Source organism: Heptranchias perlo, chromosome 45 (assembly GCF_035084215.1).
Source record: "Heptranchias perlo isolate sHepPer1 chromosome 45, sHepPer1.hap1, whole genome shotgun sequence".
NCBI classification, from domain to species: domain Eukaryota; kingdom Metazoa; phylum Chordata; class Chondrichthyes; order Hexanchiformes; family Hexanchidae; genus Heptranchias; species Heptranchias perlo.
This window is the reverse complement of record NC_090369.1, coordinates 826,101-853,811: the sequence shown is the minus strand read 5'-3', so window position 1 is coordinate 853,811 and position 27,711 is coordinate 826,101. Positions and strand designations below refer to the sequence as shown.

General features: G+C 62.5%; 1 protein-coding gene across 1 annotated transcript in view; it reads right to left on the bottom strand.

The window, feature by feature from the left end:
* LOC137306831 (contactin-5-like) overlaps nucleotides 1-27,711 on the bottom strand; it is a 107,739-nt gene that overhangs the window by 11,401 nt on the left and 68,627 nt on the right. Inside the window, exons 8-12 of the mRNA XM_067976230.1 lie at nucleotides 27,399-27,519; nucleotides 24,424-24,582; nucleotides 7,861-8,010; nucleotides 2,323-2,393; nucleotides 1,038-1,272 (exon numbers count right to left, since the gene is read on the bottom strand). Coding sequence (XP_067832331.1) covers nucleotides 1,038-1,272; nucleotides 2,323-2,393; nucleotides 7,861-8,010; nucleotides 24,424-24,582; nucleotides 27,399-27,519 — 736 coding nt within the window. The remainder of the gene's footprint in view (nucleotides 1-1,037; nucleotides 1,273-2,322; nucleotides 2,394-7,860; nucleotides 8,011-24,423; nucleotides 24,583-27,398; nucleotides 27,520-27,711) is intronic.

The window sequence follows — 27,711 nt, the reverse complement described above, 5'->3', positions numbered from 1 at the left end:
TGTGAGTGAGTCTGTGTGTGTGTGTGTGTGAGTCTGTGTGTGTGTGTGAGTGAGTCTGTGTGTGTGTGTGTGTGAGTCTGTGTGTGTGTGTGAGTGAGTCTGTGTGTGTGTGTGAGTGAGTCTGTGTGTGTGTGTGAGTGAGTCTGTGTGTGTGTGTGAGTGAGTCTGTGTGTGTGTGTGAGTGAGTCTGTGTGTGTGTGTGAGTGAGTCTGTGTGTGTGTGTGAGTGAGTCTGTGTGTGTGTGTGAGTGAGTCTGTGTGTGTGTGTGAGTGAGTCTGTGTGTGTGTGTGAGTGAGTGAGTCTGTGTGTGTGTGTGAGTGAGTCTGTGTGTGTGAGTGAGTCTGTGTGTGTGTGTGTGAGTGAGTCTGTGTGTGTGTGTGAGTGAGTCTGTGTGTGTGAGTGAGTCTGTGTGTGTGTGTGAGTGAGTCTGTGTGTGTGAGTGAGTCTGTGTGTGTGAGTGAGTCTGTGTGTGTGTGAGTGAGTCTGTGTGTGTGAGTGTGTGTGTGAGTCTGTGTGTGTGTGTGAGTGAGTCTGTGTGTGTGAGTGTGTGTGTGTGTGAGTGAGTCTGTGTGTGTGTGTGAGTGAGTCTGTGTGTGTGAGTGAGTCTGTGTGTGTGTGAGTGAGTCTGTGTGTGTGAGTGTGTGTGTGAGTGAGTGAGTCTGTGTGTGTGTGTGAGTGAGTCTGTGTGTGTGAGTGAGTCTGTGTGTGTGTGTGAGTGAGTCTGTGTGTGTGTGAGAGTGAGTCTGTGTGTGTGAGTGAGTCTGTGTGTGTGTGTGAGTGAGTCTGTGTGTGTGTGTGAGTGAGTCTGTGTGTGTGTGTGAGAGTGAGTCTGTGTGTGTGTGTGTGTGAGTGAGTCTGTGTGTGTGTGTGAGTGAGTCTGTGTGTGTGTGTGAGAGTGAGTCTGTGTGTGTGTGTGAGAGTCTGACCCTCTGTCCCACACCATCCCCTCTCCCCCCGGGTCCCTCTCCCCCCGGTCCCTCCCCCCCCCGGGTCAGATACTGACCCTCTGTTCCACACTCTGTCGATCTGAGACCCACCTCCCTCTGCGGACTGAACCACGGTGATTGGGCTGAAGGCCCCGTCCCCCTTGTTGTTATAAACTCCGACCTTGACCTCGAAGGGAGTGAGGGGCCTCAGATTCTCGTCCCTGTACACGTATCGACACACGTCCGGCACAGACACCATCTTCTCCATCCAGCCCCGGCTCCCGTTTGGTCGAAAGGCCACGATGTAACCGAACCCTTCACCGTGCTGGAACTCCTCCGAAACCGGCTGCACCAAGAGGGCGGCAAAGACAGGTCACAAATCCCGGCAACAAACATCTCCTCTCCCCCTCCTCTCTGTCTCTTCCTCACTCTCTCTCTCTCTATCCCTCACTCTGTCACCCTCTCTGTCCCTCTCCCCCTCGCTCTGTCCCTCTCTCTCTGTCCCTTGCTCAGTCTCTCTCTCTCTCTCTCTGTCTCTCTGTCTCTCTCTCTCTGTCTCTCTCTCTGTCTCTCTGTCTCTCTCTCTGTCTCTCTCTCTCTGTCGCTCTCTCTCTCTGTCTCTCTGTCTCTCTCTCTCTGTCTCTCTCTCTGTCTCTCTCTCTCTGTCTCTCTCTCTCTCTGTCCCTTTCTCTCTGTCCCTTGCTCGGTCCTCTCTCTCTGTCCCCCTCTCCCTCACTCTTTCTCCCACTGTTGCTCCTTGAGTCTCTCTCTCTCTCTCCCTGTCTCTCTCTCTCTCTCTGTCTCTCTCTCTCTCTCTCTGTCTCTCTCTCTCTCTCCCTGTCTCTCTGTCTCTCTCTCTCTGTCTCTCTCTTTCCCCTCTCTCTCCCTTACTCTCTCTCTCTCTCCCTTACTCTCTCTCTCTCTCTCTCTCTCCCTTACTCTCTCTCTCTCTCTCTGTCTCTCTCTCTCTGTCCCTTTCTCTCTCTCCCTTACTCTCTCTCTCTCCCTCTCTCTCTCTCTCTCTGTCTCTCTCTCTCTCTGTCTCTCTCTCTCTGTCTCTCTCTTTCCCCTCTCTCTCCCTTACTCTCTCTCTCTCTCTGTCTCTCTCTCTCTCTCTGTCCCTTTCTCTCTCTCCCTTACTCTCTCTCTCTCTCTCTCTCTGTCCCTTTCTCTCTCTCCTTTCCTCCCTCCCTCCCTCCCTCCCTCATGGCCACGAGTGAATTACCCCGGTCAGATCAGCTCACGCAGGACAGGCCGGGGATGGAGAGGGGGACTTCCTTCCTGAGCCTGGGGTTCAGGCACTCCCTGAACCGTTGAGTAGCTGGGCTGTTTGGTGAATGAGAGCCAGCAATGGGCAGGGAGTGTGACAACGGGGAGATTACTGGCAAACACTTACCTCCCACACAATCACCAGCTCCTTCCGTTTACCACCACCTCCACTCACATTGGCCGGAGGAACCGAGGGAACTGGGGAGAAGAGGAGGGGAAAGAAAGTCAATAAACCCGAGGGAGACCCGGTCTCACACAGTCAGTGGGATTGGTCAATAAACCCGAGGGAGACCCGGTCTCACACAGTCAGTGGGATTGGTCAATAAACCCGAGGGAGACCCGGTCTCACACAGTCAGTGGGATTGGTCAATAAACCCGAGGGAGACCCGGTCTCTCACACAGTCAGTGGGATTGGTCAATAAACCCGAGGGAGACCCGGTCTCACACACGGTCAGTGCGATTGGTCAATAAACCCGAGGGAGACCCGGTCTCTCACACACGGTCAGTGGGATTGGTCAATAAACCCGAGGGAGACCCGGTCTCACACAGTCAGTGGGATTGGTCAATAAACCCGAGGGAGACCCGGTCTCTCACACGGTCAGTGCGATTGGTCAATAAACCCGAGGGAGACCCGGTCTCACACACGGTCAGTGCGATTGGTCAATAAACCCGAGGGAGACCCGGTCTCTCACACGGTCAGTGGGATTGGTCAATAAACCCGAGGGAGACCCGGTCTCTCACACGGTCAGTGCGATTGGTCAATAAACCCGAGGGAGACCCGGTCTCTCACACGGTCAGTGCGATTGGTCAATAAACCCGAGGGAGACCCGGTCTCACACACGGTCAGTGCGATTGGTCAATAAACCCGAGGGAGACCCGGTCTCACACACGGTCAGTGCGATTGGTCAATAAACCCGAGGGAGACCCGGTCTCTCACACGGTCAGTGGGATTGGTCAATAAACCCGAGGGAGACCCGGTCTCTCACACGGTCAGTGGGATTGGTCAATAAACCCGAGGGAGACCCGGTCTCACACACGGTCAGTGCGATTGGTCAATAAACCCGAGGGAGACCCGGTCTCTCACACGGTCAGTGGGATTGGTCAATAAACCCGAGGGAGACCCGGTCTCTCACACGGTCAGTGCGATTGGTCAATAAACCCGAGGGAGACCCGGTCTCTCACACGGTCAGTGCGATTGGTCAATAAACCCGAGGGAGACCCGGTCTCTCACACGGTCAGTGGGATTGGTCAATAAACCCGAGGGAGACCCGGTCTCACACACAAGGTCAGTGGGATTGGTCAATAAACCCGAGGGAGACCCGGTCTCTCACACGGTCAGTGGGATTGGTCAATAAACCCGAGGGAGACCCGGTCTCACACACAAGGTCAGTGGGATTGGTCAATAAACCCGAGGGAGACCCGGTCTCTCACACGGTCAGTGCGATTGGTCAATAAACCCGAGGGAGACCCGGTCTCACACACGGTCAGTGCGATTGGTCAATAAACCCGAGGGAGACCCGGTCTCACACAGTCAGTGGGATTGGTCAATAAACCCGAGGGAGACCCGGTCTCACACACGGTCAGTGGGATTGGTCAATAAACCCGAGGGAGACCCGGTCTCTCACACGGTCAGTGCGATTGGTCAATAAACCCGAGGGAGACCCGGTCTCTCACACGGTCAGTGCGATTGGTCAATAAACCCGAGGGAGACCCGGTCTCACACACGGTCAGTGGGATTGGTCAATAAACCCGAGGGAGACCCGGTCTCTCACACGGTCAGTGCGATTGGTCAATAAACCCGAGGGAGACCCGGTCTCTCACACGGTCAGTGCGATTGGTCAATAAACCCGAGGGAGACCCGGTCTCTCTCACGGTCAGTGGGATTGGTCAATAAACCCGAGGGAGACCCGGTCTCTCACGGTCAGTGGGATTGGTCAATAAACCCGAGGGAGACCCGGTCTCTCACACGGTCAGTGCGATTGGTCAATAAACCCGAGGGAGACCCGGTCTCAAACACGGTCAGTGCGATTGGTCAATAAACCCGAGGGAGACCCGGTCTCTCACACGGTCAGTGGGATTGGTCAATAAACCCGAGGGAGACCCGGTCTCTCACACGGTCAGTGCGATTGGTCAATAAACCCGAGGGAGACCCGGTCTCTCACACGGTCAGTGCGATTGGTCAATAAACCCGAGGGAGACCCGGTCTCTCACACGGTCAGTGGGATTGGTCAATAAACCCGAGGGAGACCCGGTCTCTCACACGGTCAGTGCGATTGGTCAATAAACCCGAGGGAGACCCGGTCTCTCACACGGTCAGTGGGATTGGTCAATAAACCCGAGGGAGACCCGGTCTCTCACACGGTCAGTGCGATTGGTCAATAAACCCGAGGGAGACCCGGTCTCTCACACGGTCAGTGCGATTGGTCAATAAACCCGAGGGAGACCCGGTCTATCACACGGTCAGTGGGATTGGTCAATAAACCCGAGGGAGACCCGGTCTCTCTCACGGTCAGTGGGATTGGTCAATAAACCCGAGGGAGACCCGGTCTCACACACGGTCAGTGGGATTGGTCAATAAACCCGAGGGAGACCCGGTCTCTCTCACGGTCAGTGGGATTGGTCAATAAACCCGAGGGAGACCTGGTCTCACACACGGTCAGTGCGATTGGTCAATAAACCCGAGGGAGACCCGGTCTCACACACACGGTCAGTGGGATTGGTCAATAAACCCGAGGGAGACCCGGTCTCTCACACGGTCAGTGGGATTGGTCAATAAACCCGAGGGAGACCCGGTCTCTCACACACGGTCAGTGGGATTGGTCAATAAACCCGAGGGAGACCCGGTCTCTCACACGGTCAGTGGGATTGGTCAATAAACCCGAGGGAGACCCGGTCTCTCACGGTCAGTGGGATTGGTCAATAAACCCGAGGGAGACCCGGTCTCTCACACACGGTCAGTGGGATTGGTCAATAAACCCGAGGGAGACCCGGTCTCACACACGGTCAGTGGGATTGGTCAATAAACCCGAGGGAGACCCGGTCTCTCACGGTCAGTGGGATTGGTCAATAAACCCGAGGGAGACCCGGTCTCATACACGGTCAGTGGGATTGGTCAATAAACCCGAGGGAGACCCGGTCTCTCACACGGTCAGTGGGATTGGTCAATAAACCCGAGGGAGACCCGGTCTCTCACACGGTCAGTGGGATTGGTCAATAAACCCCAGGGAGACCCGGTCTCTCTCACGGTCAGTGGGATTGGTCAATAAACCCGAGGGAGACCCGGTCTCTCACACGGTCAGTGGGATTGGTCAATAAACCCGATGGAGACCCGGTCTCTCTCACGGTCAGTGGGATTGGTCAATAAACCCGAGGGAGACCGGTCTCTCACGGTCAGTGGGATTGGTCAATAAACCCGAGGGAGACCCGGTCTCACACACGGTCAGTGGGATTGGTCAATAAACCCGAGGGAGACCCGGTCTCACACACGGTCAGTGGGATTGGTCAATAAACCCGAGGGAGACCCGGTCTCTCACGGTCAGTGGGATTGGTCAATAAACCCGAGGGAGACCCGGTCTCACACACGGTCAGTGGGATTGGTCAATAAACCCGATGGAGACCCGGTCTCTCACACACGGTCAGTGGGATTGGTCAATAAACCCGAGGGAGACCCGGTCTCTCACACGGTCAGTGGGATTGGTCAATAAACCCCAGGGAGACCCGGTCTCTCTCACGGTCAGTGGGATTGGTCAATAAACCCGAGGGAGACCCGGTCTCTCACACGGTCAGTGGGATTGGTCAATAAACCCGATGGAGACCCGGTCTCTCTCACGGTCAGTGGGATTGGTCAATAAACCCGAGGGAGACCCGGTCTCTCACACGGTCAGTGGGATTGGTCAATAAACCCGAGGGAGACCCGGTCTCACACACGGTCAGTGGGATTGGTCAATAAACCCGAGGGAGACCCGGTCTCTCACACGGTCAGTGGGATTGGTCAATAAACCCGAGGGAGACCCGGTCTCTCACACGGTCAGTGGGATTGGTCAATAAACCCGAGGGAGACCCGGTCTCTCACACGGTCAGTGGGATTGGTCAATAAACCCGAGGGAGACCCGGTCTCTCTCACGGTCAGTGGGATTGGTCAATAAACCCGAGGGAGACCCGGTCTCTCACACGGTCAGTGGGATTGGTCAATAAACCCGAGGGAGACCCGGTCTCTCACACGTTCAGTGGGATTGGTCAATAAACCCGAGGGAGACCCGGTCTCAGTCTCTCACAGACTCTCAGGACGTCCCAAAATGCTTTACAGCCAATGAAGTACTTTCTGAAGTGTGGTCACTGTTGTAACATGGCAGCCAATTTGCGCACAGCAAGATCCCACAAACAGCAATGTGATAATGACCCAGATCATCTGTTTTTAGTGATGTTGGTTGAGGGATAAATATTGGCCCAGCGCTCCCTCAGTACTGACCCTCCGACAGTGCGGCGCTCCCTCAGTACTGACCCTCCGACAGTGCGGCGCTCCCTCAGTACTGACCCTCCGACAGTGCGGCGCTCCCTCAGTACTGCCCCTCCGACAGTGCGGCTCTCCCTCAGTACTGACCCTCCGACAGTGCAGCACTCCCTCAGTACTGACCCTCCGACAGTGCGGTGCTCCCTCAGTACCGACCCTCCGACAGTGCGGCGCTCCCTCAGTACTGCCCCTCCGACAGTGCGGCGCTCCCTCAGTACCGACCCTCCGACAGTGCGGCGCTCCCTCAGTACTGCCCCTCCGACAGTGCGGCGCTCCCTCAGTACCGACCCTCCGACAGTGCGGCGCTCCCTCAGTACTGACCCTCCGACAGTGCGGCGCTCCCTCAGTACTGACCCTCCGACAGTGCGGCGCTCCCTCAGTACTGACCCTCCGACAGTGCGGCGCTCCCTCAGTACTGACCCTCCGACAGTGTGGCGCTCCCTCAGTACTGACCCTCCGACAGTGCAGCGCTCCCTCAGTACTGACCCTCCGACAGTGCGGCGCTCCCTCAGTACTGCCCCTCCGACAGTGCGGCGCTCCCTCAGTACCGACCCTCCGACAGTGCGGCGCTCCCTCAGTACTGACCCTCCGACAGTGCGGCGCTCCCTCAGTACTGACCCTCCGACAGTGCGGCGCTCCCTCAGTACTGACCCTCCGACAGTGCGGCGCTCCCTCAGTACTGACCCTCCGACAGTGCGGCGCTCCCTCAGTACTGACCCTCCGACAGTGCGGCGCTCCCTCAGTACTGACCCTCCGACAGTGCGGCGCTCCCTCAGTACTGACCCTCCGACAGTGCGGCGCTCCCTCAGTACTGACCCTCCGACAGTGCGGCGCTCCCTCAGTACTGACCCTCCGACAGTGCGGCGCTCCCTCAGTACTGACCCTCCGACAGTGCGGCGCTCCCTCAGTACTGACCCTCCGACAGTGCGGCGCTCCCTCAGTACTGCACTGGGAGTGTGGGCCTGGATTATGGTCTCGAGTCTGTGGACTGGGGCTCGATCCCCTGACCTTCTGATTCAGAGGGGAGAGTGAGACCCATTGAGCCACAACTGGATTCCAGTCTTTCGAAGCCCAGGCCCTGTCCCTCCCACCTCTCTCTGCAATCTGCCCCGTGTCCAGTGCTGAAATCTCAGTGTATTAAACACCTCCACCTACTTCCTTCTTTGGTCCTGACCACACGTGATGGGACACTCGGGTCTCCAGTTCCAATTCTGTTCGTTCCAACCACCCGGAACTCATACTCAATCCAGGGGCTTAACTCAACGGCCATCGCAGACTCCAGGTTGCCTGTGATCGGATCAGGTACTGTGAGAGTTCGAGACAGGAAGAGAACGATTATATCATCAAATTATTCCTTTCTGAATTACCTCAACCCCACCTACCCACCTTCTCCCTACATCCCCAATCCCACCTACCCCCTACATCCCCAATCCCACCTACCCCCTACATCCCCAATCCCACCTACCCACCTACCCCCTACATCCCCAATCCCACCTACCCACCTACCCCCTACATCCCCAATCCCACCTACCCACCTTCTCCCTACATCCCCAATCCCACCTACCCACCTTCTCCCTACATCCCCAATCCCACCTACCCCCTACATCCCCAATCCCACCTACCCCCTACATCCCCAATCCCACCTACCCACCTACCCCCTACATCCCCAATCCCACCTACCCACCTACCCCCTACATCCCCAATCCCACCTACCCACCTACCCCCTACATCCCCAATCCCACCTACCCACCTACCCCCTACATCCCCAATCCCACCTACCCACCTACCCCCTACATCCCCAATCCCACCTACCCACCTACCCCCTACATCCCCAACCCCACCTACCCACCTTCTCCCTACATCCCCAACCCCACCTACCCACCTACCCCCTACATCCCCAATCCCACCTACCCACCTACCCCCTACATCCCCAATCCCACCTACCCACCTACCCCCTACATCCCCAACCCCACCTACCCACCTTCTCCCTACATCCCCAATCCCACCTACCCACCTACCCCCTACATCCCCAATCCCACCTACCCACCTACCCCCTACATCCCCAACCCCACCTACCCACCTTCTCCCTACATCCCCAATCCCACCTACCCCCTACATCCCCAATCCCACCTACCCACCTACCCCCTACATCCCCAACCCCACCTACCCACCTACCCCCTACATCCCCAATCCCACCTACCCACCTACCCCCTACATCCCCAATCCCACCTACCCACCTACCCCCTACATCCCCAATCCCACCTACCCACCTACCCCCTACATCCCCAATCCCACCTACCCACCTTCTCCCTACATCCCCAATCCCACCTACCCACCTTCTCCCTACATCCCCAATCCCACCTACCCACCTTCTCCGTATATCCCCAATCCCACCTACCCACCTTCTCCCTACATCCCCAATCCCACCTACCCACCTTCTCCGTATATCCCCAATCCCACCTACCCACCTTCTCCCTACATCCCCAATCCCACCTACCCACCTTCTCCGTATATCCCCAATCCCACCTACCCACCTTCTCCCTACATCCCCAATCCCACCTACCCACCAACCCCCTACATCCCCAATCCCACCTTCTCCGTATATCCCCAATCCCACCTACCCACCTACCCCCGATATCCCCAACCCCACCATCCCACCTACCCCCTACATCCCCAATCCCACCTTCTCCGTATATCCCCAATCCCACCTACCCACCTACCCCCGATATCCCCAACCCCACCATCCCACCTACCCCCTACATCCCCAATCCCACCTTCTCCGTATATCCCCAATCCCACCTACCCACCTTCTCCCTATATCCCCAATCCCACCTTCTCCGTATAGCCCCAACCCCACCTACCCACCTACCCCCACATCCCCAATCCCACCTACCCACCTACCCCCTACATCCCCAATCCCACCTTCTCCCTACATCCCCAATCCCACCTACCCACCTACCCCCTACATCCCCAATCCCACCTTCTCCGTATATCCCCAATCCCACCTTCTCCGTATATCCCCAATCCCACCTACCCACCTACCCCCGATATCCCCAACCCCACCATCCCACCTTCTCCCTATATCCCCAATCCCACCTACCCACCTACCCCCGATATCCCCAACCCCACCATCCCACCTTCTCCGTATATCCCCAACCCCACCTTCTCCCTACATCCCCAATCCCACCTACCCCCTAAAACCCCAATCCCACCCACCCCCTAAAACCCCAATCCCACCGACCCACCTAATCCCTATATCCCCAATCCCACCTACCCACCTTCTCCCCATATCCCCAATCCCACCTACCCATCTTCTACTCATATCTCCAAACCCACCTAGATAGAGGGGGGGGGGGGGGAGAGAGAAGTTGAGGGAGGGAGAGAGATGGAGATGGAGGGAGAGAGACGGTGAGGGAGGGAGAGAGATGGAGGGAGAGAGTAGGTGAGGGAGGGAGAGAGACACTGAGGAAGGGAGAGATACGGTGAGGGAGGGAGAGGAAGGGAGAGATATGGTGAGGGAGGGAGAGAGACGGTGAGGGAAGGAGAGAGAGATGGTGAGGGAAGGAGATGGAGGGAGAGATATGGTGAAGGAGGGTGAGAGATGGAGGGAGAGAGACGGTGAGGGAGGGAGATGGAGGGAGAGAGACAGTGAGGGAGGGAAAGGGATGGAGATGGACGGAGAGAGAAGGTGAGGGAGGGAGCGAGACAGTGAGGGAGGGAAAGGGATGGAGAGGGACGGTGAGGGAGGGAGATGGATGGAGAGAGACAGTGAGGGAGAGAGACGGTGAGGGAGAGAGACGGTGAGGAAGGGAGATGGAGGGAGAGAGACAGTGAGGGAGGGAGAGAGACGGTGAAGGAGGGAGAGGTACGGTGAGGGAGAGAGAGGGTGGGGGATGGAGGGAGAGACGGTGAGGGAGGGAGAGAGACGGTGAGGGGAGAGAAGGAGGGAGAGAGACGGTGAGAGATGGAGAGGGAGGGAGAGATACGGTGAGGGAGGGAGGGAGACTGTGAGGGAGGGAGAGAGACGGTGAAGGAGGGAGAGGTACGGTGAGGGAGAGAGAGGGTGGGGGATGGAGGGAGAGACGGTGAGGGAGGGAGAGAGACGGTGAGGGGAGAGAAGGAGGGAGAGAGACGGTGAGAGATGGAGAGGGAGGGAGAGATACGGTGAGGGAGGGAGGGAGACTGTGAGGGAGGGTGGGGGAGGGAGATGGACGGTGAGGGAGGGACGGTGAGGGAGGGAGAGAGACGGTGAGGGAGGGAGAGGGAGAGAGATGGTGAGGGAGGGAGAGGGAGATCGAAGGAGAGAGATGGTGAAGGAGGGCGGGAGGGAGAGAGACGTTGAGGGAGAGTGGGAGGGAGCGAGCCGGTGAGGGAGAGTGGGAGGAAGAGAGATGGTGAGGGAGGGTGGAAGGGAGAGAGAGGGTGAGGGAGGGAGGGTGTGAGGGAGAGAGACGATGAGGCAGGGGGAGGGAGGGAGAGAGACGGTGAGGGAGGGAGAGATGGTGAGTGAGGGAGGGAAGGAAAGGTGAGTGAGGGAGAGATGGTGAGTGAGGGAGGGAAGGAGAAGGTGAGGGAGGGAAGGAGACGGTGAGGGAGGGGGAGGGAGAGAGAAGGTGAGGGAGGGAGACGGTGAGGGAGGGGGTGGGAGGGAGACGGTGAGGGAGGGAGGGAGACGGTGAGGGAGGGGGTGGGAGGGAGACGGTGAGGGAGGGAGGGAGACGGTGAGGGAGGGAGGGAGACGGTGAGGGAGGGGGAGGGAGAGAGACGGTGAGGGATGGAGGGAGATGGTGACGGAGGGAGATGGTGACGGAGGGAGAGGGTGAGGGAGAGAGACTGAGGGAGAGAGACGGTGAGGGTGGGAGTGAGGGAGGGTGGGAGACGGTGAGGGAGGGTGGGAGACGGTGAGGGAGGGAGACGGTGAGGGAGGGTGAGGGAGAGAGACGGTGAGGGACGGAGGGAGATGGTGACGGAGGGAGATGGTGACGGAGGGAGAGGGTGACGGAGGGAGAGGGTGTCGGAGGGAGAGGGTGAGGGAGAGAGACTGAGGGAGAGAGACGGTGAGGGTGGGAGTGAGGGGGGGTGGGAGACGGTGAGGGAGGGTGGGAGACGGTGAGGGAGGGAGACGGTGAGGGAGGGAGACGGTGAGGGAGGGTGAGGGAGAGAGACGGTGAGGGACGGAGGGAGATGGTGACGGAGGGAGAGGGTGACGGAGGGAGAGGGTGACGGAGGGAGAGGGTGACGGAGGGAGAGGGTGACGGAGGGAGGTGGTGAGGGAGGGAGACGGTGAGGGAGAGAGACTGAGGGAGAGAGACGGTGAGGGTGGAGTGAGGGGGGGTGGGAGACGGTGAGGGTGGGTGGGAGACGGTGAGGGAGGGAGGGAGACGGTGAGGGAGGGAGAGAGATGGTGAGGGAGGGAGAGAGACGGTGAGGGAGGGAGGGAGACGGTGAGGGAGGGAGACGGTGAGGGAGGGAGGGTGACGGTGAGGGAGGGGGAGACGGTGAGGGAGGGAGACGGTGAGGGAGGGAAGGAGATGGTGAGGGAGGGAGGAGATGGTGAGGGAGGGAGAGAGACGGTGAGGGAGGGAGTGAGATGGTGAGGGAGGGAGGGAGACGGTGAGGGAGGGAGACGGTGAGGGAGAGAGACAGTGAGGGAGGGAGGGAGATGGTGAGGGAGGGAGGGAGATGGTGAGGGAGGGAGAGAGACGGTGAGGGAGGGAGTGAGACGGTGAGGGAGGGAGGGAGACGGTGAGGGAGGGAGGGAGAGAGACGGTGAGGGAGGGAGGGAGATGGTGAGGGAGGGAAGAAGAGAGATGGTGAGGGAGGGAGGGAGAGAGACGGTGAGGGAGGGAGGGAGATGGTGAGGCGGGAGACGGTGAGGGAGGGTGACGGTGATGGAGGGAGAGAGACGGTGAGGGAGGGAGGGAGAGAGACAGTGAGGGAGGGAGGGAGACGGTGAGGGAGGGTGGGAGACGGTGAGGGAGGGAGATGGTGAGGGAGGGAGACGGTGAGGGAGGGAGACGGTGAGGGAGGGTGAGGGAGAGAGACGGTGAGGACGGAGGGAGAGGGTGTCGGAGGGAGAGGGTGTCGGAGGGAGAGGGTGACGGAGGGAGAGGGTGACGGAGGAGGTGGTGAGGGAGGGAGACGGTGAGGGAGAGAGACTGAGGGAGAGAGACGGTGAGGGTGGGAGTGAGGGGGGGTGGGAGACGGTGAGGGTGGGTGGGAGACGGTGAGGGAGGGAGGGAGACGGTGAGGGAGGGAGAGAGATGGTGAGGGAGGGAGGGAGACGGTAAGGGAGGGAGACGGTGAGGGAGGGAGAGAGACGGTGAGGGAGGGAGGGAGGGAGACGGTGAGGGAGGGAGACGGTGAGGGAGAGAGGGTGGCGGTGAGGGAGGGAGACGGTGAGGGAGAGAGACAGTGAGGGAGGGAGGAGATGGTGAGGGAGAGAGGGAGAGAGACGGTGAGGGAGGGAGGGAGACAGTGAGGGAGGGAGACGGTGAGGGAGGGAAGGAGATGGTGAGGGAGAGAGACAGTGAGGGAGGGAGGGAGACGGTGAGGGAGGGAGGGAGATGGTGAGGGAGGGAGAGAGACGGTGAGGGAGGGAGGGAGACGGTGAGGGAGGGAGTGAGACGGTGAGGGAGGGAGGGAGACGGTGAGGGAGGGAGGGAGAGAGACGGTGAGGGAGGGAGACGGTGAGGAGGGAGGGAGGGAGAGAGACGGTGAGGGCGGGAGGGAGACGGTGAGGGAGGGAGACGGTGAGGGAGAGTGACGGTGATGGAGGGAGAGAGACGGTGAGGGAGGGTGGGAGACGGTGAGGGAGGGTGGGAGATGGTGAGGGAGGGGGGATGAGGGAGGCAGGGTGACGGTGAGGGAGGGAGACGGTGAGGGAGGGAGGCAGACGGTGAGGGAGGGAGGGAGACGGTGAGGGAGGGAGGGAGACGGTGAGGGAGGGAGGAGACGGTGAGGGAGGGAGGGAGGGAGACGGTGAGGGAGGGAGAGAGACGGTGAGGGAGGGAGACGGTGAGGGAGGGAGGGAGACGGTGAGGGAGGGAGGGAGACGGTGAGGGAGGGAGGGAGGGAGGGAGATGGTGAGGGAGGGAGGGAGGGAGACGGTGAGGGAGGGAGGGAGGGAGACGGTGAGGGAGGGGGGGAGACGGTGAGGGAGGGAGGGAGACGGTGAGGGAGGGAGGGAGACGGGGAGGGAGGGAGACGGTGAGGGAGGGAGGGAGACATTGAGGGAGGAGGGAGACGGTGAGGGAGGGAGGGAGACGGTGAGGGAGGGAGGGAGACGGTGAGGGAGGGAGACGGTGAGGGAGGAGGGAGACGGTGAGGGAGGGAGACGGTGAGGGAGACGGTGAGGGAGGGAGGGAGACGGTGAGGGAGGAGGGTGACGGTGAGGGAGGGAGGGAGACGGTGAGGGAGGGAGGGAGGGAGGGAGATGGTGAGGGAGGGAGGGAGGGAGACGGTGAGGGAGGGAGGGAGGGAGACGGTGAGGGAGGGGGGGAGACGGTGAGGGAGGGAGGGAGACGGTGAGGGAGGGAGGGAGACGGGGAGGGAGGGAGACGGTGAGGGAGGGAGGGAGACATTGAGGGAGGGAGACGGTGAGGGAGGGAGACGGTGACGGAGGGAGAGAGACGGTGAGGGGGGTGGGAGACGGTGAGGGAGGGTGGGAGACGGTGAGGGAGGGAGAGAGACGGTGAGTGAGGGAGAGAGACGGTGAGGGAGGGTGAGAGACGGTGAGGGAGGGAGGGAGGGAGACGGTGAGGGAGGGAGGGAGACGGTGAGGGAGGGAGAGAGACGGTGAGGGGGGGTGGGAGACGGTGAGGGAGGGTGGGAGACGGTGAGGGAGGGAGAGAGACGGTGAGCGAGGGAGAGAGACGGTGAGGGAGGGTGAGAGACGGTGAGGGAGGGAGGGAGGGAGACGGTAAGGGAGGGAGAGAGACGGTGAGGGAGGGAGGGAGGGAGACGGTGAGGGAGGGAGGGAGACGGTGAGGGAGGGAGGGGAGACGGTGAGGGAGGGAGGGAGACGGTGAGGGAGGGAGGGAGACGGTGAGGGAGGGAGGGAGACGGTGAGGGAGGGAGGGAGACGAGGGAGAGAGACGGTGAGCGAGGGAGAGAGACGGTGAGGGAGGAGGGAGACGGTGAGGGAGGGAGGGAGACGGTGAGGGAGGGAGGGAGACGGTGAGGGAGGGAGGGTGACGGTGAGGGGGTGAGGGAGGGAGGGAGACGGTGATGGAGGGAGAGAGACGGTGAGGGATGGAGATGGTGAGGGAGGCAGGGTGAGGGAGGGAGACGGTGAGGGAGGGAGGGAGACGGTAAGGAAGGACGGGACACGGTGAGGGAGGGAGACGGTGAGGGAGGGCGGGAGACCGTGAGGGAGGGAGGGAGACGGTGAGGGAGGGAGGGAGACGGTGAGGGAGGGAGACGGTGAGGGAGGGAGGAGACGGTGAGGGAGGAGGGAGACGGTGAGGGAGGGAGACGGTGAGGGAGGGAGGGAGACGGTGAGGGGGGTGGGAGACGGTGAGGGAAGGTGGGAGACGGTGAGGGAGGGTGGGAGACGGTGAGGGAGGGTGGGAGACGGTGAGCGAGGGAGAGAGACGGTGAGGGAGGAGGGAGGGAGACGGTAAGGGAGGGAGAGAGACGGTGAGTGAGGGAGGGACGGAGACGGTGAGGGAGGGAGGAAAACGGTGAGGAAGGGAGGGAGACGGTGAGGGTGGGTGACGGTGAGGGAGGGAGGGAGACGGTGAGGGAGGGAGGGAGACGGTGAGGGAGGGAGGGAGACGGTGAGGGAGGGAGGGAGACGGTGAGGGAGGGAGGGAGACGGTGAGGGAGGGAGAGAGATGGTGAGGGAGGGAGGGAGGCGGTGAGGGAGGGAGGGAGACAGGGGAGGGAGACGGTGAGGGAGGCAGGGAGACGGTGAGGGAGGAGGGAGACATGAGGGAGGGAGGGAGACGGTGAGGGAGGGAGACGGTGAGGAAGGGAGGGAGATGGTGAGGGAGGGAGGGTGACGGTGAGGGAGGGAGGGAGACGGTGAAGGAGGGAGAGAGACGGTGAGGGATGGAGATGGTGAGGGAGGCAGGGTGAGGGAGGGAGACGGTGAGGGAGGGAGGGAGACGGTGAGGGAGGACGGGAGACGGTGAGGGAGGGAGACGGTGAGGGAGGGCGGGAGACAGTGAGGGAGGGAGGGAGACGGTGAGGGAGGGAGGGAGACGGTGAGGGAGGGAGGGAGACGGTGAGGGAGGGAGGGAGACGGTGAGGGAGGGAGAGAGACGGTGAGGGAGGGAGGGAGACGGTGAGGGAGGAGGGAGACGGTGAGGGAGGGAGGGAGACGGTGAGGGAGGGAGACGGTGAGGGAGGAGGGAGACGGTGAGGGAGGGAGACGGTGAGGGAGGGAGACGGTGAGGGAGGGAGGGAGACGGTGAGGGAGGGAGGGAGACGGTGAGGGAGGGAGGGTGACGGTGAGGGAGGGAGGGAGACGAGGGAGGGAGGGAGACGGTGAGGGATGGAGATGGTGAGGGAGGCAGGGTGAGGGAGGGGAGACGGTGAGGGAGGGAGGGAGACGGTGAGGGAGGACGGGAGACGGTGAGGGAGGGAGGGAGACGGTGAGGGAGGAGGGAGACGGTGAGGGAGGGAGACGGTGAGGGAGGGAGGGAGACGGTGAGGGAGGGAGGGAGACGGTGAGGGAGGGAGGGAGACGGTGAGGGAGGGAGGGAGACGGTGAGGGAGGGAGAGAGACGGTGAGGGAGGAGGGAGACGGTGAGGGAGGGAGGGAGACGGTGAGGGATGGAGATGGTGAGGGAGGCAGGGTGAGGGAGGGAGACGGTGAGGGAGGGAGAGAGACGGTGAGGGAGGGAGAGAGAGACGGTGAGGGAGGGAGGGAGACAGTGAGGGAGGGAGGGAGACGGTGAGGGAGGGCGAGAGATGGTGAGCGAGGGAGAGAGACGGTGAGGGAGGGAGACGTGGAGGGAGGAGGGAGACGGTGAGGGAGGGTGACGGTGAGGGAGGGAGGGAGACGGTGAGGGAGGGAGGGTGACGTTGAGGGAGGGAGGGAGACGGTGAGGGAGGGAGGGAGACGGTGAGGGATGGAGATGGTGAGGGAGGCAGGGTGAGGGAGGGAGACGGTGAGGGAGGGAGGGAGACGGTGAGGGAGGACGGGAGACGGTGAGGGAGGGAGACGGTGAGGGAGGGCGGGAGACAGTGAGGGAGGGAGGGAGACGGTGAGGGAGGGAGACGGTGAGGGAGGGAGACGGTGAGGGAGGGAGGGAGACGGTGAGGGAGGGAGACGGTGAGGGAGGGAGGGAGACGGTGAGGGAGGAGGGAGACGGTGAGGGAGGGAGGGAGACGGTGAGGGATGGAGATGGTGATGGAGGCAGGGTGAGGGAGGGAGACGGTGAGGGAGGCAGGGTGAGGGTGGGAGACGGTGAGGGAGGGAGGGAGACGGTGAGGGAGGGAGGGAGACGGTGAGGGAGGACGGGAGACGGTGAGGGAGGACGGGAGACGGTGAGGGAGGGAGTCGGTGAGGGAGGGCGGGAGACAGTGAGGGAGGGAGGGAGACGGTGAGGGAGGGAGACGGTGAGGGAGGGAGGGAGACGGTGAGGGTGGGAGGGAGACGGTGAGGGAGGGAGAGAGCGACGGTGAGGGAGGGAGAGAGAGACGGTGAGGGAGGGAGGGAGACAGTGAGGGAGGGAGGGAGATGGTGAGGGAGGGAGGGAGACGGTGAGGGAGGGAGGGAGACGGTGAGGGAGGGAGACGGTGAGGGAGGGAAGGAGACGGTGAGGGAGGGAGGGAGACGGTGAGGGAGGGAGGGAGACGGTGAGGGAGGGAGGGAGACGGTGAGGGAGGGAGACGGTGAGGGAGGGAGACGGTGAGGGAGGGAGACGGTGAGGGAGGGAGACGGTGAGGGAGGGAGGGAGATGGCGAGGGAGGGAGACGGTGAGGGAGGGAGGGAGACGGTGAGGGAGGGAGACGGTGAGGGAGGGAGACGGCGAGGGAGGGAGACGGCGAGGGAGGGAGACGGTGAGGGAGGGAGGGAGACGGTGAGGGTGGGAGACGGTGAGGGAGGGAGACGGTGAGGGAGGGAGACGGTTAGGGAGGGAGGGAGATGGTGAGGGAGGGAGGGAGATGGTGAGGGAGGGAGAGAGACGGTGAGGGAGGGAGTGAGACGGTGAGGGAGGGAGGGAGACGGTGAGGGAGGGAGACGGTGAGGGAGAGAGACAGTGAGGGAGGGAGGGAGATGGTGAGGGAGGGAGGGAGATGGTGAGGGAGGGAGAGAGACGGTGAGGGAGGGAGTGAGACGGTGAGGGAGGGAGGGAGACGGTGAGGGAGGGAGGGAGAGAGACGGTGAGGGAGGGAGGGAGATGGTGAGGGAGGGAAGAAGAGAGATGGTGAGGGAGGGAGGGAGAGAGACGGTGAGGGAGGGAGGGAGATGGTGAGGGCGGGAGACGGTGAGGGAGGGTGACGGTGATGGAGGGAGAGAGACGGTGAGGGAGGGAGGGAGAGAGACAGTGAGGGAGGGAGGGAGACGGTGAGGGAGGGTGGGAGACGGTGAGGGAGGGAGATGGTGAGGGAGGGAGACGGTGAGGGAGGGAGACGGTGAGGGAGGGTGAGGGAGAGAGACGGTGAGGGACGGAGGGAGAGGGTGTCGGAGGGAGAGGGTGTCGGAGGGAGAGGGTGACGGAGGGAGAGGGTGACGGAGGGAGGTGGTGAGGGAGGGAGACGGTGAGGGAGAGAGACTGAGGGAGAGAGACGGTGAGGGTGGGAGTGAGGGGGGGTGGGAGACGGTGAGGGTGGGTGGGAGACGGTGAGGGAGGGAGGGAGACGGTGAGGGAGGGAGAGAGATGGTGAGGGAGGGAGGGAGACGGTAAGGGAGGGAGACGGTGAGGGAGGGAGAGAGACGGTGAGGGAGGGAGGGAGGGAGACGGTGAGGGAGGGAGACGGTGAGGGAGAGAGGGTGGCGGTGAGGGAGGGAGACGGTGAGGGAGAGAGACAGTGAGGGAGGGAAGGAGATGGTGAGGGAGAGAGGGAGAGAGACGGTGAGGGAGGGAGGGAGACAGTGAGGGAGGGAGACGGTGAGGGAGGGAAGGAGATGGTGAGGGAGAGAGACAGTGAGGGAGGGAGGGAGACGGTGAGGGAGGGAGGGAGATGGTGAGGGAGGGAGAGAGACGGTGAGGGAGGGAGGGAGACGGTGAGGGAGGGAGTGAGACGGTGAGGGAGGGAGGGAGACGGTGAGGGAGGGAGGGAGAGAGACGGTGAGGGAGGGAGACGGTGAGGGAGGGAGGGAGGGAGAGAGACGGTGAGGGCGGGAGGGAGACGGTGAGGGAGGGAGACGGTGAGGGAGAGTGACGGTGATGGAGGGAGAGAGACGGTGAGGGAGGGTGGGAGACGGTGAGGGAGGGTGGGAGACGGTGAGGGAGGGTGGGAGATGGTGAGGGAGGGGGGATGAGGGAGGCAGGGTGACGGTGAGGGAGGGAGACGGTGAGGGAGGGAGGCAGACGGTGAGGGAGGGAGGGAGACGGTGAGGGAGGGAGGGAGACGGTGAGGGAGGGAGGGAGACGGTGAGGGAGGGAGGGAGGGAGACGGTGAGGGAGGGAGAGAGACGGTGAGGGAGGGAGACGGTGAGGGAGGGAGGGAGACGGTGAGGGAGGGAGGGAGACGGTGAGGGAGGGAGGGAGGGAGGGAGATGGTGAGGGAGGGAGGGAGGGAGACGGTGAGGGAGGGAGGGAGGGAGACGGTGAGGGAGGGGGGGAGACGGTGAGGGAGGGAGGGAGACGGTGAGGGAGGGAGGGAGACGGGGAGGGAGGGAGACGGTGAGGGAGGGAGGGAGACATTGAGGGAGGAGGGAGACGGTGAGGGAGGGAGGGAGACGGTGAGGGAGGGAGGGAGACGGTGAGGGAGGAGGGAGACGGTGAGGGAGGAGGGAGACGGTGAGGGAGGGAGACGGTGAGGGAGACGGTGAGGGAGGGAGGGAGACGGTGAGGGAGGGAGGGTGACGGTGAGGGAGGGAGGGAGACGGTGAGGGAGGGAGGGAGGGAGGGAGATGGTGAGGGAGGGAGGGAGGGAGACGGTGAGGGAGGGAGGGAGGGAGACGGTGAGGGAGGGGGGGAGACGGTGAGGGAGGGAGGGAGACGGTGAGGGAGGGAGGGAGACGGGGAGGGAGGGAGACGGTGAGGGAGGGAGGGAGACATTGAGGGAGGGAGACGGTGAGGGAGGGAGACGGTGACGGAGGGAGAGAGACGGTGAGGGGGGTGGGAGACGGTGAGGGAGGGTGGGAGACGGTGAGGGAGGGAGAGAGACGGTGAGTGAGGGAGAGAGACGGTGAGGGAGGGTGAGAGACGGTGAGGGAGGGAGGGAGGGAGACGGTGAGGGAGGGAGGGAGACGGTGAGGGAGGGAGAGAGACGGTGAGGGGGGTGGGAGACGGTGAGGGAGGGTGGGAGACGGTGAGGGAGGGAGAGAGACGGTGAGCGAGGGAGAGAGACGGTGAGGGAGGGTGAGAGACGGTGAGGGAGGGAGGGAGGGAGACGGTGAGGGAGGGAGGGAGACGGTGAGGGAGGGAGGGAGACGGTGAGGGAGGGAGGGAGACGGTGAGGGAGGGAGGGAGACGGTGAGGGAGGGAGGGAGACGGTGAGGGAGGGAGGGAGACGGTGAGGGAGGGAGGGAGACGAGGGAGAGAGACGGTGAGCGAGGGAGAGAGACGGTGAGGGAGGAGGGAGACGGTGAGGGAGGGAGGGAGACGGTGAGGGAGGGAGGGAGACGGTGAGGGAGGGAGGGTGACGGTGAGGGGGTGAGGGAGGGAGGGAGACGGTGATGGAGGGAGAGAGACGGTGAGGGATGGAGATGGTGAGGGAGGCAGGGTGAGGGAGGGAGACGGTGAGGGAGGGAGGGAGACGGTAAGGAAGGACGGGACACGGTGAGGGAGGGAGACGGTGAGGGAGGGCGGGAGACCGTGAGGGAGGGAGGGAGACGGTGAGGGAGGGAGGGAGACGGTGAGGGAGGGAGACGGTGAGGGAGGGAGGGAGACGGTGAGGGAGGAGGGAGACGGTGAGGGAGGGAGACGGTGAGGGAGGGAGGGAGACGGTGAGGGGGGTGGGAGACGGTGAGGGAAGGTGGGAGACGGTGAGGGAGGGTGGGAGACGGTGAGGGAGGGTGGGAGACGGTGAGCGAGGGAGAGAGACGGTGAGGGAGGGAGGGAGGGAGACGGTAAGGGAGGGAGAGAGACGGTGAGTGAGGGAGGGACGGAGACGGTGAGGGAGGGAGGAAAACGGTGAGGAAGGGAGGGAGACGGTGAGGGTGGGTGACGGTGAGGGAGGGAGGGAGACGGTGAGGGAGGGAGGGAGACGGTGAGGGAGGGAGGGAGACGGTGAGGGAGGGAGGGAGACGGTGAGGGAGGGAGGGAGACGGTGAGGGAGGGAGAGAGACGGTGAGGGAGGGAGGGAGGCGGTGAGGGAGGGAGGGAGACGAGGGAGGGAGACGGTGAGGGAGGCAGGGAGACGGTGAGGGAGGAGGGAGACATGAGGGAGGGAGGGAGACGGTGAGGGAGGGAGACGGTGAGGAAGGGAGGGAGATGGTGAGGGAGGGAGGGTGACGGTGAGGGAGGGAGGGAGACGGTGAAGGAGGGAGAGAGACGGTGAGGGATGGAGATGGTGAGGGAGGCAGGGTGAGGGAGGGAGACGGTGAGGGAGGGAGGGAGACGGTGAGGGAGGACGGGAGACGGTGAGGGAGGGAGACGGTGAGGGAGGGCGGGAGACAGTGAGGGAGGGAGGGAGACGGTGAGGGAGGGAGGGAGACGGTGAGGGAGGGAGGGAGACGGTGAGGGAGGGAGGGAGACGGTGAGGGAGGGAGAGAGACGGTGAGGGAGGGAGGGAGACGGTGAGGGAGGAGGGAGACGGTGAGGGAGGGAGGGAGACGGTGAGGGAGGGAGACGGTGAGGGAGGAGGGAGACGGTGAGGGAGGGAGACGGTGAGGGAGGGAGACGGTGAGGGAGGGAGGGAGACGGTGAGGGAGGGAGGGAGACGGTGAGGGAGGGAGGGTGACGGTGAGGGAGGGAGGGAGACGAGGGAGGGAGGGAGACGGTGAGGGATGGAGATGGTGAGGGAGGCAGGGTGAGGGAGGGAGACGGTGAGGGAGGGAGGGAGACGGTGAGGGAGGACGGGAGACGGTGAGGGAGGGAGGGAGACGGTGAGGGAGGAGGGAGACGGTGAGGAGGGAGACGGTGAGGGAGGGAGGGAGACGGTGAGGGAGGGAGGGAGACGGTGAGGGAGGGAGGGAGACGGTGAGGGAGGGAGGGAGACGGTGAGGGAGGGAGGGAGACGGTGAGGGAGGGAGAGAGACGGTGAGGGAGGAGGGAGACGGTGAGGGGAGGGAGGGAGACGGTGAGGGATGGAGATGGTGAGGGAGGCAGGGTGAGGGAGGGAGACGGTGAGGGAGGGAGAGAGACGGTGAGGGAGGGAGAGAGAGACGGTGAGGGAGGGAGGGAGACAGTGAGGGAGGGAGGGAGACGGTGAGGGAGGGCGAGAGATGGTGAGCGAGGGAGAGAGACGGTGAGGGAGGGAGACGGTGAGGGAGGAGGGAGACGGTGAGGGAGGGTGACGGTGAGGGAGGGAGGGAGACGGTGAGGGAGGGAGGGTGACGTTGAGGGAGGGAGGGAGACGGTGAGGGAGGGAGGGAGACGGTGAGGGATGGAGATGGTGAGGGAGGCAGGGTGAGGGAGGGAGACGGTGAGGGAGGGAGGGAGACGGTGAGGGAGGACGGGAGACGGTGAGGGAGGGAGACGGTGAGGGAGGGCGGGGAGACAGTGAGGGAGGGAGGGAGACGGTGAGGGAGGGAGACGGTGAGGGAGGGAGACGGTGAGGGAGGGAGGGAGACGGTGAGGGAGGGAGACGGTGAGGGAGGGAGGGAGACGGTGAGGGAGGAGGGAGACGGTGAGGGAGGGAGGGAGACGGTGAGGGATGGAGATGGTGATGGAGGCAGGGTGAGGGAGGGAGACGGTGAGGGAGGCAGGGTGAGGGTGGGAGACGGTGAGGGAGGGAGGGAGACGGTGAGGGAGGGAGGGAGACGGTGAGGGAGGACGGGAGACGGTGAGGGAGGACGGGAGACGGTGAGGGAGGGAGTCGGTGAGGGAGGGCGGGAGACAGTGAGGGAGGGAGGGAGACGGTGAGGGAGGGAGACGGTGAGGGAGGGAGGGAGACGGTGAGGGTGGGAGGGAGACGGTGAGGGAGGGAGAGAGCGACGGTGAGGGAGGGAGAGAGAGACGGTGAGGGAGGGAGGGAGACAGTGAGGGAGGGAGGGGAGATGGTGAGGGAGGGAGGGAGACGGTGAGGGAGGGAGGGAGACGGTGAGGGAGGGAGACGGTGAGGGAGGGAAGGAGACGGTGAGGGAGGGAGGAGACGGTGAGGGAGGGAGGGAGACGGTGAGGGAGGGAGGGAGACGGTGAGGGAGGGAGACGGTGAGGGAGGGAGACGGTGAGGGAGGGAGACGGTGAGGGAGGGAGACGGTGAGGGAGGGACGGGAGGAGGGAGGGAGATGGCGAGGGAGGGAGACGGTGAGGGAGGGAGGGGGAGACGGTGAGGGAGGGAGACGGTGAGGGAGGGAGACGGCGAGGGAGGGAGACGGCGAGGGAGGGAGACGGTGAGGGAGGGAGGGAGACGGTGAGGGTGGGAGACGGTGAGGGAGGGAGACGGTGAGGGAGGGAGACGGTTAGGGAGGGAGGGAGACGGTGAGGGTGGGAGACGGTGAGGGAGGGAGGGAGACGGTGAGGGTGGGAGACGGTGAGGGAGGGAGACGGTGAGGGAGGGAGACGGTGAGGGAGGGAGGGAGACGGCGAGGGAGGGAGACGGTGAGGGAGGGAGGGAGACGGCGAGGGTGGGAGACGGTGAGGGAGGGAGGGAGGGAGACGGTGAGGGAGGGAGGGAGACGGTGAGGGAGGAGGGAGACGGTGAGGGAGGGAGGGAGACGGTGAGGGAGGGAGACGGTGAGGGAGGGAGACGGTGAGGGAGGGAGACGGCGAGGGAGGGAGACGGCGAGGGAGGGAGACGGTGAGGGAGGGAGGGAGACGGTGAGGGTGGGAGACGGTGAGGGAGGGAGACGGTGAGGGAGGGAGACGGTTAGGGAGGGAGGGAGACGGTGAGGGTGGGAGACGGTGAGGGAGGGAGGGAGACGGTGAGGGTGGGAGACGGTGAGGGAGGGAGACGGTGAGGGAGGGAGACGGTGAGGGAGGGAGGGAGACGGCGAGGGAGGGAGACGGTGAGGGAGGGAGGGAGACGGCGAGGGTGGGAGACGGTGAGGGAGGGAGGGAGGGAGACGGTGAGGGAGGGAGGGAGACGGTGAGGGAGGAGGGAGACGGTGAGGGAGGGAGGGAGACGGTGAGGGAGGGAGACGGTGAGGGAGGGAGACGGTGAGGAAGGGAGGGAGACGGCGAGGGAGGGAGACGGTGAGGGAGGGAGACGGTGAGGGAGGGAGGGAGACGGTGAGGGAGGGAGACGGCGAGGGAGGGAGACGGCGAGGGAGGGAGACGGTGAGGGAGGGAGACGGTGAGGGAGGGAGGGAGACGGCGAGGGAGGGAGACGGTGAGGGAGGGAGGGAGACGGTGAGGGAGGGAGACGGTGAGGGAGGGAGGGAGACGGTGAGGGAGGGAGACGGTGAGGGAGGGAGACGGTGAGGGAGGGAGGGAGACGGCGAGGGAGGGAGACGGTGAGGGAGGGAGGGGATGGTCTGAGCTGCGTTACCTGTTTTAACCGTTTGCCAGCCCAGTGAGAATGGGCTTCGAGCCTGTAGGTTGTACCGTGTGACTGGGCTGTGATTGTCCAGCCCCCGACTCCAGGACATTGTTGCTGTCGTTCCTGAAATCTCCTCCACGATGACCACCCCAGGGGGTCCAGGGGGGCCTGTGAGATAAAGTCAGAGGTCAGCAGAGAGGTTTGTGGTGAGTGATTGCTGATCAGTGACGGGGCAGCTCAGACTGGGTCAGTGTCCACTGTGTGTGTGTGTTCTACATCACGATGGCATTTATAATGCCTTCTCACGATGTGGGCGTCACTGGCAAGGCTGGCATTTATTGCCCATCCCTAATTACCCCTCCAGAAAGGGGTTTTGGTCCTTCTCCCTGAACCGCTGCAATCCATGTGGTGAAGGTTCTCCCACAGAGCTGTCCCACACTGGGTGGGGTATTCCTGCTCTGTGTCTCTCAGTCCCACACTGGGTGGTGTATTCCTGCTCTGTGTCTCTCACTCCTACACTGGGTGGTGTATTCCTGCTCTGTGTGTCTCAGTCCCACACTGGGTGGGGTATTCCTGCTCTGTATCTCTCAGTCCCACACTGGGTGGGGTATTCCTGCTCTGTGTCTCTCAGTCCCACACTGGGTGGTGTATTCCTGCTCTGTGTCTCTCACTCCTACACTGGGTGGGGTATTACTGCTCTGTGTGTCTCTCAGTCCCACACTGGGTGGTGTATTCCTGCTCTGTGTCTCTCAGTCCCACACTGGGTGGGGTATTCCTGCTCTGTGTCTCTCAGTCCCACACTGGGTGGTGTATTCCTGCTCTGTGTCTCTCAGTCCCACACTGGGTGGTGTATTCCTGCTCTGTGTCTCTCAGTCCCACACTGGGTGGTGTATTCCTGCTCTGTGTCTCTCAGTCCCACACTGGGTGGTGTATTCCTGCTCTGTGTGTCTCTCAGTCCCACACTGGGTGGGGTATTCCTGCTCTGTGTCTCCCAGTCCCACACTGGGTGGTGTATTCCTGCTCTGTGTCTCTCAGTCCCACACTGGGTGGTGTATTCCTGCTCTGTGTCTCTCAGTCCCACACTGGGTGGTGTATTCCTGCTCTGTGTCTCTCAGTCCCACACTGGGTGGGGTATTCCTGCTCTGTGTGTCTCAGTCCCACACTGGGTGGGGTATTCCTGCTCTGTGTGTCTCTCAGTCCCGCACTGGGTGGGGTATTCCTGCTCTCTCTCTCTCTCTCAGTCCCACACTGGGTGGGGTATTCCTGCTCTGTGTGTCTCTCAGTCCCACACTGGGTGGTGTATTCCTGCTCTGTGTCTCTCAGTCCCACACTGGGTGGTGTATTCCTGCTCTGTGTCTCTCAGTCCCACACTGGGTGGGGTATTCCTGCTCTGTGTCTCTCAGTCCCACACTGGGTGGTGTATTCCTGCTCTGTGTCTCTCAGTCCCACACTGGGTGGGGTATTCCTGCTCTGTGTCTCTCAGTCCCACACTGGGTGGGGTATTCCTGCTCTGTGTGTCTCAGTCCCACACTGGGTGGTGTATTCCTGCTCTGTGTCTCTCAGTCCCACACTGGGTGGGGTATTCCTGCTCTCTCTCTCTCTCTCAGTCCCACACTGGGTGGGGTATTCCTGCTCTGTGTGTCTCTCAGTCCCGCACTGGGTGGGGTATTCCTGCTCTCTCTCTCTCTCTCAGTCCCACACTGGGTGGGGTATTCCTGCTCTGTGTGTCTCTCAGTCCCACACTGGGTGGGGTATTCCTGCTCTGTGTCTCTCAGTCCCACACTGGGTGGGGTATTCCTGCTCTGTGTGTCTCAGTCCCACACTGGGTGGGGTATTCCTGCTCTGTGTGTCTCAGTCCCACACTGGGTGGTGTATTCCTGCTCTGTGTCTCTCAGTCCCACACTGGGTGGGGTATTCCTGCTCTGTGTCTCTCAGTCCCACACTGGGTGGTGTATTCCTGCTCTGTGTCTCTCAGTCCCACACTGGGTGGGGTATTCCTGCTCTGTGTCTCTCAGTCCCACACTGGGTGGTGTATTCCTGCTCTGTGTCTCTCAGTCCCACACTGGGTGGTGTATTCCTGCTCTGTGTCTCTCAGTCCCGCACTGGGTGGGGTATTCCTGCTCTGTGTCTCTCAGTCCCACACTGGGTGGTGTATTCCTGCTCTGTGTGTCTCTCAGTCCCACACTGGGTGGGGTATTCCTGCTCTGTGTCTCTCAGTCCCACACTGGGTGGTGTATTCCTGCTCTGTGTGTCTCTCAGTCCCACACTGGGTGGGGTATTCCTGCTCTCTCTCTCTCTCTCTCTCTCAGTCCCACACTGGGTGGGGTATTCCTGCTCTCTCTCTCTCTGTGTCTCTCAGTCCCACACTGGGTGGGGTATTCCTGCTCTGTGTGTCTCTCAGTCCCACACTGGGTGGGGTATTCCTCGCCCTGACTTGAATGGATCGGGGAATCTGATCTTGAACGGAGCTGATTGAACACGACCACAACGTGACTTAAACCCCCATCGCACGTCGCACAGGATGAAATGGGTGGAGCTGGCGATAGGGTGGATTGTACAGACGACAGCTCCCCCGACTATCAATGACCCCTGACCTCAGCAGACCTCTGACCCCTGACTCCACCCGGCCGCCGCAGGTTAAATGTCTTGCACTGGCCACGGTGTGAGTGACGTCGGCAATCTGTGCCCGTGTCTGCCAGGCGCTGCCCCTGACCGGGTATCGGACCACTATGGCCTGGAGCCTCTCGGGTCAAGGGTCAGTCTGGGTCTGAGTGGGCCCCAGAGGTTAAAGGTCAGGGGCGGGAGGGGTGCCCGGCTGGACCAGGAGCTGCGACAGGGCAGTTGCCGGTGAAGTTGGGCTTCCCGCCGGGAGCACCGGATTTACTCGGTCGTTCGAGCTGTAACTGCTCTCGGCCGTCAAAGTCCCATTCCACACCCGACTGTCGGTCGCACAGTGAGGGCAGAGCAAAGGTCGGGACACTCACCCCGCACCAGGACATCGGCTGTGCCCGACGAGCTGTCAGCTGCTGTCCGCACTCTGCAGGTGAACCTCCCCGCGTGCTTCAATTGAATGTTCCTGATCATTAGGTCTGCAGACGCAGCTCGCTGCCCGAGAGAGACCGAGAGTTACTGTGGGCAGAGAGTCACTCACATCCCTTCACCATCCCTACCGTCAGGTGTCGGTCCTGGGTCAGTGGGTCTCACTCTCGCCTCTGAGTCAGGAGGTATCACTCCAGAGACCCGAGTACAGAATCCAGGCCCACACTCCCGGGTCAGTGCTGAGGGAGCGCCGCACTG